This window comes from Eumetopias jubatus, unplaced genomic scaffold, assembly GCF_037043125.1.
Source record: "Eumetopias jubatus isolate StellerSeaLion01/CBP00866 unplaced genomic scaffold, mEumJub1_p1.0 scaffold_3, whole genome shotgun sequence".
NCBI classification, from domain to species: Eukaryota; Metazoa; Chordata; class Mammalia; order Carnivora; family Otariidae; genus Eumetopias; species Eumetopias jubatus.
The window spans coordinates 121213045-121225569 of record NW_028274809.1 but is presented as its reverse complement, the minus strand read 5'-3'; the positions used below and the strand labels follow the sequence as shown (position 1 = coordinate 121225569).

The window sequence follows — 12525 nt, the reverse complement described above, 5'->3', positions numbered from 1 at the left end:
TCCATTGATCCTTTCCTTTCTCCTTCATTGGATCGGAGGACAAAAGCCAGCATGAAAGTTGGCTTGTGTTTTTCCAAAGTCAGTTTGTTTGTGCCTTTGTGAGAGGCCCACTCATCCAGAGGAGAAATGATTTACTTTACTACACTTCTGGTCTAGAAAATTAGTCTTTCAACATTAAATAAAAATAAGCTACACATTTGTTAATTGCAATAAATTCAATTATCTGGTATTTTCAACCAAAAAAAATCTTGGAATTTATTTTGTAAATTTTATTGGGTTTCTAGAGCTACTGAAGTGGGTGTAGGTCCATGTAATAAATCAGTTTCAAATTGGCAGTATTTTCAGATGTATCTAGAAATGTGAAGCTTCTGGATTTCTAAAAAAAGATTTTATTTATTTATTTGAGAGAGAGAGAGCATCAGCAGGGGAAGGGCAGAGGGAGAGGGAGAAGGATAAGCAGACTCCCTGCTGAGCATGGAGCCTGATCCCAGGACCCTGAGATCATGACCTGAGCCAAAGTTCAGAGGCTTAACAGACTGAGCCACCCAGGTGCCCCAAAGCTTTTGGATTTCTTAGAGCATGTATAAATAATTTTTCGAACTCTCAGTCCTTGGAAATGACTAATTGAGAATTCAGGAAAATGATAGAATTTATTCAAATGGTATTTACTCACAGCAAAAATATTGTAATGATTTTTATGTGTATAATTATCACTAGAAGTAGAGTTCTGTGTTTTCTATAATGCAGGCAAGAATCCTGAATGCATGCTGATAATATAACATATATTTAAGGTCTCTGTATGTTCTATGTTTAGGGAAAGACTCCAAGCAGTTCAACTTGAAGTTGAATTATAAAATATCGCTTAAGGTTTGAGTTATCTATCTTTTCAAAAGCCATGGCATCTCATTTATAGAGAAAAAATAATTTTAATTAAAAAAGGAATAAAATTTTATTATGCCCATTCTATCTCATGATATATAAATACAGCATATTTTAATATGGGAACCTGGCATTGACAGGTTATCAGTATGTAGCCCAAAAGAACCATTTCAGCCAGCCATTTTCACTCTTAAAACAGTTATTGGTAGTAGAACTTGACCTCCCCTTCTTACCCAGAGTTACCTGCAGGTCATTTCCCACTGCTTAAGCTGTCTACTCGTAGCAATTTCCTGAAGGCTGGCAGCCAGCTAAGAGGCTATGTATCACTCCCGGTTAGTTCCTCTGCAGGGAGACCTTGCTGCTTCCTGTTGCCCTGCCTCAGGTTCCCATTATATTTATTGCTCCCACATCTAGCTTGCCAGAATGGGTTGAGTAAAATTTGATTCAATGTCAACCCAGAATTTCCCTCTTCTGACCCTTCTAACTACTTGATTTTCAGGAGGGTTTCTAGATGACACTGTTGAAGTATGAAAGACCTTAGCTGTGAAATTTTTTCTTAGAAAGAAAAACACTAATTCCTTATGCACTCATGCCATACTTTAGCAATCAGTCAGCTTCCATCAAAGTTCCAAGCTGTGTACAGACAGTTTTTCCTGCCTTCAGACATTGTGTCAACACAGAGAATTGAGACCGTTACCTAAGTGGACAGTTTTCAACAGCAGTTATGTCATCAGACGCTTGGGAAATTGCTGTGCTGGACAGAAAAAAAATGAGTATATAGGAGGGTGTCTCTGGTCCTCAGATACACACTGATCATTGTCACCATTGAAACCCACTTAAGACACACCCTAAACATAGGCACACAAACATACATAGGCATACCCAGACAGGCAAAGATAGGGAGACTTACTCTAAGACACTCACCACACCTACATAGACACAAAGATCTAGAGAGAAAGAGAAGAGGGGAGAGAGAATGAGGGAATGGGAATATAAGAACAGGCAGACTTCCTCAACTTGAATAGACTGTGCAGTGCTTTGATTTCATTCGAACTTAAATGTATTGAACTGAATTCGTTGAAGAGGAGATGAAGAGGGTGACAGCGCCAGACCAAGGGAACCAAAATAATTTGGGAAACAAAAACAGCCCTTGTGGTTCAAAAGGAGAAATTTGGGGAACCTGAGCGGACTCCTTTTTATTCAGGTAAGTTCACATATAATCAATCCAATCTCCATGACTGCAGAGACTATCGGGAGAAGTGATCCGATTTCTTAAAACTGTGAGCCCTTCCAGAGCAAGCACGTGTATGACTACTAGAGGTGCCCAGCACAGAGTGAGAGCCCAATAAATGTTGCTGGATGCATTCCGGCATCAGTTCCGTACTGAAAGTCCAAGCGAGTTACAGGTATCAAACCTGTTAAAAACTATAGGCAGATCCTGAAAAATATCACCAACTTTCAGGTGTTACTGCATGGTATGAATTTAGCTTTTAAGGTGAGAACTTCTTCGAGAAACTGTTACCAAACCGACAGGAAGAACTATATCCCAGAAGAAAAGGAGATTTTTGTTTGCGGTGCACTATACCTGGCACTGTGTGATTGCGGCACTATTCACAAGGAGTCCCCACAGCTCCGGTCCCTGCTTGCACAGCGGTGTGCTTTCCTGGGTTCTCCACCCCAGCTCCCACTCTCTCGGTGGTTTAGGGTGTGTGGGGGGAGGAGCTCTGTGCCGAATTTTCCGAATCCCGACCCGCACTTTTGATAAGAGCTGGGGGACCGTGCTGCAGTAGGTGCGCGGGCAGGGAGCGCTCCTGTCGGCTTCACCAGCGCCCAGCGGCGCTCCGCCAACCTCGGGTCGTAGATTCCGGAAGGCGCGGGGCATGGCAGGGCTTGTGGCTCCAGCTTGGATGATCATCCGGGTTGGACCCGCGTGGAGGTGCGGGCGGGCGCTCCTGGGCTTGTCTGCGCGGTGAACAGAGCCCCCCAGTCAGGTGGTCTTGGAGCGCACTCGCCTGACGCACGAGGATTTGCGCGGGGAACTGCGTACCGCGTTCCCGGAGCCCTGCTCATCTTCCCCGCCGAGAACCGTTGCCCCGAGAGAGTTTTCGAAGGCTACCGGTGTCTGTTTCTTCCCGGAGAGGAGCATGCCCAGCCAGAAGAGCAGAGGGAGGTTGACAACCGTACCCGAGAGGCAGGTAGCAGAGTCACCTGAGGAGTTCTGGGACCTCGAGATCCCTTGATTGGCAGAAAGAGGCCCTTCTCAAGGCTCCACCGGCTGTTTTGTTTTGTTTTGTTTTGTTTCTGGGCTCCTGGGAGATCTCATCTTTACCGGCCTCCTCACTCCGGAGACTAGGCTCTGTGCGCGGGTTTGGGCTTGGGGCTCCAAGTGCCCCCGCCACTTGGGCCCACCACCATTCGCCTGCATTTGGCGAGGGTGGCCACGCAGAGTTGGAGATTCACGCGTCGAGTCCCACGCGGGTCGCCCTATGGGGTCTGACCTAGCCCCTTTGGCCAAGAGGGGTCCAGCACCAAGTGGCTCTCCCGACCCGGGAGCTCGCCCCTCTTTCTTCCTCTCTTCCAGGCCCATCTGGCTAGCTGGGCTGCGCTCTGTGCTGCCTCCTTGGGCCTCCCTGGCAGGCTGGCCTTTACTGGCAACATCACCTCACCTCTGCCTCTGCCACCATCCTCACCCTCACCGCGTGTACTGGCAACGAGGCGCTAGGCTCCGTAATAAACACTTCAAAGACATCATCCCATTTTACGGAAGAGGAAACAGAGAATTAAATGATTAGCTCACGACTACGCAGAATTTTCTGATTTTCATGCCGGGAGCGCGGGGACTTGAAAGCCGGAGCTCTTCTCCGTGGGAGACACCGCTCTGGCGGCGGGTCTCCGAGTCGCGGTGAGCCCAGAAACTGCGCTTTCAGCAAAGCTTAAAGATCCCGCGCCCGGTGCTGGGCAGTTGGAGACCGCACGCCTGGCCCAGAGTCAACACCTGCGCCAGCACCTGCGCCCTCGGCCGCCCAAGCCCGCCCCAGGTGGCTCACACCTCTTTACTTTGGGTTGGCGAACTCTCCAGCCCGCGCAGAGAGGCCACGGTGCAGTCGGGGCAGCGCGCGAGATTGGGATGGGAGCCTCGGAGAGGGAGGCTGGTTTGCTCTGGAGCCCTAGAACCCTCCTTGGCTTCCGAGGGCAAGTCTCCGCGTCTCCACTAATTGGGTGGCTGAACTTCAGCCAGTCCTCCCCACCCAGTATCAGCTTCCCTTGTGTAAGAGCAGGGAAGTTTCACTTACCTGGTGAAGGTTTCTGTGGGAAATCAAAAGAGTTTATTTATGAGGAAGGGAGTCATAAAACTGGGAAGTGTTAAGGATCACTGGTTATATGAACAAGTCACACTGACAGCGACAGCGTGGGGATTTGTCAAAGGAGAGGGGTTTTAGGGCTGGCAGGAGACGCGGTGAATCTCTGCAGCAGCCCCCACCCACTTGCTTCCAAAAGGAATGATGGTTATAAAACAATGTGGAAGGATGACTATTTCTAGATAGTGAATTAAACACTTTACAGGCTTTCTTTTGTTTAACTCTCACAACTCTGAGAAGTAGTATTTACTCTCACTTTAGAGACAGGGAAACTGAGGCACAGAGAAGTTGAATAATTTTATCTAGGTCACCCGTTAGTGTTTGAGGGACGCGGGTGTGAAGGCAGATTTGCTAGACTCCGGTGCCCAGGCATGTGTGGCGAAGCTGCAGGGCAAGGTCATTGTCTCCCCAGTGAGGTATCTCACTGATGAGAAAGTTCCCCTTTCTGAGCGACAGAACCTCTCTTACTTTGGAGGGGCATTATGACTCACTTTCTTTCTCTCAAAAAACAAAAACAACAAAACAAAAGCAAAAACAACAACAAAACAAAAACAAGCCCTGCTGTCTCTTTGCAAAGAAAACAGCAATGACCCCTGGGAGTGAGCCAATGGCCTGAAAGGGTGGGAGCGCTCAGGTGGTGCCTTTCTGGGTGCAGTGCAGCAGAGCGGGAGCAGGTGGCTCCAGAGCTCAGAAGCCCACTAAGTCAGGGCCTGTTTGTCCCTAATGCAAGACACTGTTGACCTTGGGGCTCCAGGGGTGGACCCATCCAAAGCAACACTTCTTTCAGAAGAACCACTGAGAAAGGCTTTGCCCCAGACCCCTGCTTTGGGAGGAACGAGAAGACCTGGCCAAGGCCTTGGCCAGCTGGTGCATTTTCCTGGCCAAAGCATGGTGCAGGATGGGCTGCTCTTGGCTCTGTGCCATTTGGCACTAGCCAGTGGCACTTAGAACCCCTATGCTTCCTTCGCTCTGAAAAATTCATCTTCAGCAGTGAGTCAAGTTAAAAATGAGAACAAAACAAAACCTAAAATCCACCAGCTCATATGCTGCCCCAACCTCAAACCCAAATGTGATATTTCTTCATTGGCCCCTCTTCCCTTGTTAGTACCAAACAAATAAATGCTGCTTTAATTTTTTTTAAATGAAACGGAATCATTGCATGGCAAGAAAATCTGATACAAAGCAAGGGAAATCAGTTTGCATCTCTTCTCCATGTTATCCATATTTATTAATTGTTTTCCACAAACACCACCTGAACACAAGTCCCGGACCCTGAAACAAACAACTGACGTGGAAACTACAGACCTGGTTGTAAAGAACTGTTAAGCAATTTTTAAACTTTAAATAAAATAACCAGTTTTCAAACTCCCCAGCCACGTACATTTTCATCATTTCTAAAGATTTGGGAATCATACTGTCTCTGTGAATAGTTTCCAAGGTGGGTCAGGCCATGCTGCTTGCCTTCCATACAGCCTCTCCTGCCCTGAGACTAGGAACTAAATCCACCTCCTAAATAGAAAGCTCCAAATAGCTTCAGTTTGGTGATGGCTTGGGGGCCATCTTTCTCCCCCAAATCCCTTGCTCTAGACTCATCTCCACCTGCCCTCTCTCCAAGTGTTGGACAAACTGAAGGTGCAGGGACTCTGACCCTGCCTTTATATCCCAGCCCTGCTTGCAAGAGGACCTTGCAAGATGTCCTCTTCTTTGGAGGAAAGAGATGCAGATTGAAGGAGATGAGCTGGTGAAGTACGTGGCTGTACTAAAAAGGATTTTAAAAAGGAAGAGGAAGACACAGGTAGGAGGAAGCGGAGGAGGAATTATTCTATTCCACGGGCATCAATTTCACTAGGTCTTTGAAACCTTAGTTTCCTTTCAGTTATTTCTAAGCTTTAGGGCAGAAGCCTGAGTAAAATTGGCTCTGTTTCAGGACAGATTAAGGCACTCCATCCAGCTTGCCTGCACAGCAGCCGCAGATGTTGCCAATCCAACAATACCACCGGAAGAGGCCCCAGATATTACAGAAAACCTCTCTTCTCCTTCCAGGTCTGTCAGGGTCTCCCCAAAGTGCCCCAATTGGCACAGGCATCTGAGAACTCGAGTTCTCCCCTTCCGTCTGGGGTGGATTCCGCAGTTCCTAACCCCTCGAACGGCCAGAGGCCAGGGCTGGTTGTCCACACCCAGGGCCCGACCACACCGTTCCCCCCTTCTTTCCCAGTGGTTGAAGCCGCCTGGCCAGGAGGAGCCCCCATCTCTCACCGGGGTTCCTGCGGTCGCAGGGGCGCAACACTGGAGGGCTGCGGCGACGCGCTAAGGCCAGGTGGCAGGCGTCCTTCTCGGGCGGCGGCGGCGGGGCCAGCGGGCGGCACAGCACCACCGGGGGGCAGCGATGGTGGCAGCACCAGCAACTCCTCACCCGAGGTCACTGCACAGTCCTGTTCTGGTTCAGCATCCGTGCCACCCCCGGCCGCTGGCCCGCAGCTGCGCTTCTTGTCCTCCTCCTTTTTCCATTTCATGCGGCGGTTTTGGAACCAGATCTTGATGTGTCTCTCGGTCAAGTTCAACATGACGGCCAGCTCCACCCTGCGTGGCCTCGAGATGTATTTATTGAATAGGAACTCCTTCTCCAGCTCCAGCAGCTGCGCACGCGTATAGGCAGTGCGCGTCCGCTTGTTTTCTTCTGGCTCTGCAACATAGGCGCCGCCTGTGGGCGACAGGTCAGGTGAGTGTGGTCCCTCGACCCCTGGCTCCTCCTGCCCAACCCACGCAGCCCAACACTTCCTCCCCAGTCCTGGGAGCCCTGGTCCCCCCAGGTGCTCCTGACACGGAGCACAACCTCCTATCCCAGAGCTCAGTCTGGTCTCCTGCAGCCCTTCTCTAGTAAAGGTTGCGTTTTCTTGGAGGTCAAAGCAGTGCGTGCTCTCAGGCTCTCTCTCTGAGCAGGCGGTGGGCTCTATCAACCAGTGATTCTTCAGTGGGTTCACTTGGCCTGTGTTTGGGTCGATGGTGATTAAAATGCACACACAATAGATATCTAAACCTACTTGATTCTACAAAGGCAACAAATGCCTTTAATATAGGACTTTTTAAAAATCACAGCTTTCTAAGGATGACTCACAGTAAGAATACATTTCAGATAACTATCCAGTTCACACACGGACATAGAACTGACACAAAAAAATTTCAGGACATACTCAAATGATAAATTATTGAACACTAAAAAAAAATTCAGGACATAAAACCAACTTTTACCATATATGATACTATCTAATAGTAAATTATTGTTTACTATTATTAATATATATTAGTAAATAAATATATATAGTAAATAGTATACAGTAAATATATAAAAATATATTAATGGCAAACTATTTACTATTTCATTTTTTAAAAAAGGTCTTAGCCCAGTTAACTGATTTCACAATCAACTTATAAGTGCAACCCTCATTGTGAAAAACCTTCAGCTAATAAACACCCTGAGCTTATGACATATATTGTTATATTTGACCACGTGTTATCTCTCTATACAGTTATATTGTTGTCATCATCCCCGACTCAAGAGCTGGTAAATTCTCTATAATTGTTTTAATCTCTGCCGGATCCCTGCCCTGGAGAAGAAGGGAAACTATTCTGGGCCCCAAGGAATATCCCTGTCAGCCCTGGCCTTTCTGTCCTAGGCTCCAAATGCTGGAAAGGTGAGCGGGGAGCCTCGGGGGGGTTGGATTCCCACTGGGAACGGAGAGCCCTAAGGAAGACCGGGTAGTGGTGGAGTCAAAGGCTCCAGGCATTCCAGCTCCAAGCCCGGGTGGCAAGGAAACAACCGCTGGCCAAGCAAATTACCGCTGCACACCTGCTGTTTGCCGCTGTGCTCCAGGTCTTGAGCTTCTTTTCCTTTTTCTGCGTGATACCGATTGCACGGAGCAGCGGAATTAAGTTCCACCAACATTCTAGGAAGACGCCTAAATCTTCTTGTCTTAGGACAGAGTCTGGGATATTTCTCCTGTGACTGTTAGGAAGCTTTAGGGAATTGGAAAAGCTAGTATGGGTGTGTTTGGGCAGGAGAGTTTTCCCCCAGGCCAAAAGGAGGTGCCCAGAACCCAAGGCTGAGGCTTGGGCCAGAGTCAGCAGAGGAGTCCTGCTCCCTGGGGAGCATCTCCAGAGTCTTACCCTTCTAAGCTTTCCTGGGCATGGAAGAGAAGCAAGGGAGCCTTAAAGGAACGTTAAAAAGGACCTCCGAGGTTCTTAAATTCAATCCACAATCTCTAGGGGCTCTGGCCCTCTTCCGCCAGTGTCACGGAGGTGCTGCAAGCCACTGCGGCAGGGTCCACTTCCCCAGCAGACCAATGCTCAGGACAAGTTGGCAGGGATGGAGGCTGTTGGTGGCGTTATTGAGAAGATGTCAAGAGTCCCCACGTCTGCGCCCTTCCCTAAGGCGCAGGGTGAGGTCGGTTTAGGGACAAGCCCGCCAGCCAGTGAGGCTGATGCAGTTCATTTTTTTAGGTCGATGTTTTCAAAATTTCCTATAGTATTGTTGTTAGTATCTGTACTACAAATGAAAGCCCTTTGATCACGTTACTCTCCTCAGGGCTTTGAAACCCCACTAGGAGTGGGCAGGCGCGTTCACAGACCCATGAAGCTCTGTTCCTTCCAGAGTTTTCCGGGAGGACCTCTAGGCCGCAGGAGCACCCCACAGGCAGCGTCCAGGAAAGGGGATTGGCCCCTTCCCCCTGGGCTGAGCTTGTAGCGGGTAGAGGGCTCTGGCAAAGGCCTCTTCCCCTGAATCTCCAACCCGAGGATGTTACCCTTTAAGGGTTCCCCCATCCCGGGGCAAGGCCGCCCATTTTTCATTGGATTTTACTGTCTGGCTCCTTAGGTCTGCCCGAGCCCAAGCTCCACCAGTGCAGGGCTCACACCCTGGGGGTGGGGTGGGGAAGTTACCCCGCTTCAGAACTCTCCACTTGGGGCCTCCCTAGGAGGGCCGGAAATGCCGGAAATGCGCGTCCCCAGCCCCCACCCTGCGTGGAAGGACCTGGCCCTCCCGCCTCCGAAGAATCCCGCATTTCCCAAGACTCCGCAGCCTCTGGCGGCGGCCGCGCGGACTGCGTAAGTACGCACAGGCGCGGGGCAGCGTCGGGCGCCCCCCTCACCCTGGGCTGCGCGGTAGGTGCGGAAGACTGCGGCTGAGTTTGGCCCTGTCCTGACTCCGGACGCGGACCCGCTCGGTCCTCACACTCGGCCTTCGCAAGAAAGTGAACTAGGGGGAGAGGCGAGCCACGGGGACCCTGGGCGAGCCCGGACCCCACAAAGCTCGCTGGGCTGCCCCGGGGTCCGTGTCAGGCACCAGGGGCAGACAGGGCGCCGAGGACTCTGGGGTGTGTGTGTGTGTGGGGGGCGCCAGCCGAGCCTCTTTCCCCCTACCCCCGACTACTGGAAGGAAAATAAAAGTCAACTACGCGCCATGCAGGTGTGACCACATGTGGCCGCGGCACGGAAGCGATAACATTGTGTAGCGGCCAGAACCCGCGGCCAGCTCGGGGCGGGGAAAGGGCCTGGGGGCCGCTCCGCGTCTCAGCCTCCGGGTTCCTGGGACGACCTTCTGTGACAAGCCGGCGCCTCGGGCTACGGGGACCCAGTGCTCACGCCTCCCTGAAACGGCCGTGCAAGGAGAGCATCTCCTTCCTCAAACTCACTTGCTGGGAAGCAGCACCGGGGAGACCCCTTGGAACATTTCTGTGTGTTCAAAACTGAACTAGCATCGCAGACGCCTCTCCCAGCTGCTGTCGCTCAGGCTGAGCAGCCAGGCCTCGGTCTTGCGGTGAGTACCCCCAGCGCCCCAACCTCCCAACCCCGGGTCGCGCCGAACGCCTTTGCAAACTTGGGTGCAGTTTGTCTTCCCTGCTTTTCTGCATCCACTGAGTACCTCCAAGACTGCCTGCACTCCTCTAATGAAGCCTCCCGGATGGGCCCAGGGCCAGAGGGGGCCCGGGACTCTACAGGCGCGCCCCGGCCGGGTTGGGAGCATCCCAGAGCCCTGCTCGGCTTCCTTGACGCTCACTCCTTGGATTCCGGGCCAGGCTGATCCTCCACTGGAGGAGGATCCGGAGGGTCTGAAGCCTGGAGCTCGGCCATGCCTTAGCTCTCTGCGGGTGCGCAGGCTGCTGGAGTTCAGTGTACAGGGAAGGAAGGGGTTTAAGCTCCCAGGAGGAGAGCTGAGTGGAGAAGACGTTCCAAGTGGGACCAGAAAGGCACTTCTGTGCAGGATGGCCTAGTTGGCTCCCTATGTAGTTTAGTCCGACCCTGGGTTGTCCATAGGGGCTGGGAACGCGAACCGGTAGAGGGTCCTGGGGAGCGTTTGGGGGTAGGGGCAGCCGGTACGAGAGCGGGTGAGGACAAAAGGGGTGGGGAGCTAGGCTTACCTGCCCACTGGCCTTTCCACGCGTGAGCCTTGGTGGACTTCATCCACGGGAAAGGCAGCTGGACGCGGCTGGGCTCCTCCAGGGCTCCTGGCTCAGCTCCATCCGGGAAGGGCCCGGCCGGCGGGTGGGGGAGCGCGAGCTGAGCTGGGAGGTGGTGGTGCAGGTGCGCCACCGCGGAGTCGTCGGTGAGGGGAGGTACCTCGTACGGGGAGATGTCCGGGGGGCTGCCCTGCTCCAGAGCGCCCAGGGTCCCCGGGAACGGGGGAGGCGGCGGCGGGGCCTGACGGCCCATGTACAGGCACGCAGGGGGACTGGCGCTGAACTCTGGCGCGGGGCCCCGCTGGAACGCGCATGGGTCTTTGTAAAGCTGCGTAGTTGCGTAGTACTGCTCCTCGCTGTTCATGGCTACCGCCGGGGCTTGTACGCCAGGAGCAGGGAGCTGGAGCCGGGGAGTTGGACCTGTGCAGCTCTCCCACTCCCGGCGCCACTCTTGCTCGCTTTGACAGCTCGGCTCTGCTCGCCCAGGGAACCCGCCACCGGCGGGGACTGTCTGGCCGGCCGCCGCGCCATAGGCTCCGCTGTGCCCCACGTGGCTCAGCCTGGGGCCATTATTGGCCTGGCCGACTGCCTTAAGAAGCAAGGCCCAGGTACCCAAGAGCACCTGAATTTGTTTCAATTTTCTCTCTCAGCTGAGTTTACCGCACACACCTGTATGCGCAGCTGGCCGTGCTGTGGAAAGTGGAGCACTCATGAAAATATTAAGATTTACATTCAATTATAGAAATATATTTTCATCATACTTTGAGTGATCTATTTTCTTGTTTTTTTTTGATAATGTGCATAATACATTAGTTAATTAATATAACATAAATATACTTATGCCGAGGTTGGGGATTTAAGATTTTTTTTAACTGTTAGGGAACACGGTCAGAAAAGTTTACCGGACCGAGCTCTATAGGTCAGAAGCAGTTGGTCCTATTTTATTTATGAAGTTTGTGCACAAGCACGATGATGTCAGTGTGTTAACTACATAAAGATTCAGCATTCGTTGTAGGTTTTTTAATATGTGGCCCTGCTCCGGGGACTTCTGGAGTGTAAACTGTAACTTCAGAATCGTTCACAGTGGCTTTTGATTTTTTTAAACTGAAGGGCATTATTAATTTTGATTTTGGGAAACTGGGGTTCATTTGACCAACTCAGTGCAGTTTCCTAATGTGGCGGGGCGGGGGGGAGAAGTAGCGTCACCTCTTGTGGCTGGGAGGAGGGGACGGGGTTGGCATGGGGTTTCCAGATCCGTAATGGCTTTTCCACGATCCTGACACACAGCCGGAATCTGTCAGCTGGAGAACGCGTACTCCAGGGTCCGAAATAAGGCAAGTCCGAGAGAGGAGGGAAATGTTAGAAAACAACTAAAAGCGCTGCGTTTTTATGACAGCGTTAGTCTGGGGCTTCCACCGGTTCCGTAACTTCTGGGTATTCTGGGGTTCTCACTTAAATAGAGATGATTTTTTTCCCACCGGACGATGCGGACAGACTCTCTCCGGGTCGCGGTGGCACCCAAGCCGTGGCCTGGGCATGACCAACGCAGCCGACCCGTTTGCCCAGGGCGTTCTGGGTGGCCTTGGACCAGGTCCTGCCAAAAGAACCACATTCCTCGAACCAACATGTAGGGTTTCAGAAAAACTGGACACGTTTGCTGAAAAGCCTTGTTAAGAGGGAACGTGAACCGCAAAGAACCACTAAGGGGAAATCACTGCGATCTGACTTTCCTAAACAGATTACATCCAGCCCTTGACGAGGAAGATTTTAATGTATTTTCTCCTTGTGTAAATATGTGTTTTAAATGCATACGGTTTGAGTGCGCTACTCTGAAA

General features: G+C 51.5%; 1 protein-coding gene across 1 annotated transcript; it reads right to left on the bottom strand.

The window, feature by feature from the left end:
* Positions 1 to 6490: 6490 nt before the first annotated feature.
* On the bottom strand, positions 6491 to 11054 carry PDX1 (pancreatic and duodenal homeobox 1). The gene is made up of 2 exons (XM_028103354.1): positions 10652 to 11054; positions 6491 to 6939 (listed from the first exon to the last, which is right to left on the bottom strand). The coding sequence occupies exons 1-2, from the start codon at positions 11052 to 11054 to the stop codon at positions 6491 to 6493; spliced, it is 852 nt and encodes a 283-aa protein (XP_027959155.1).
* Positions 11055 to 12525: the final 1471 nt, after the last annotated feature.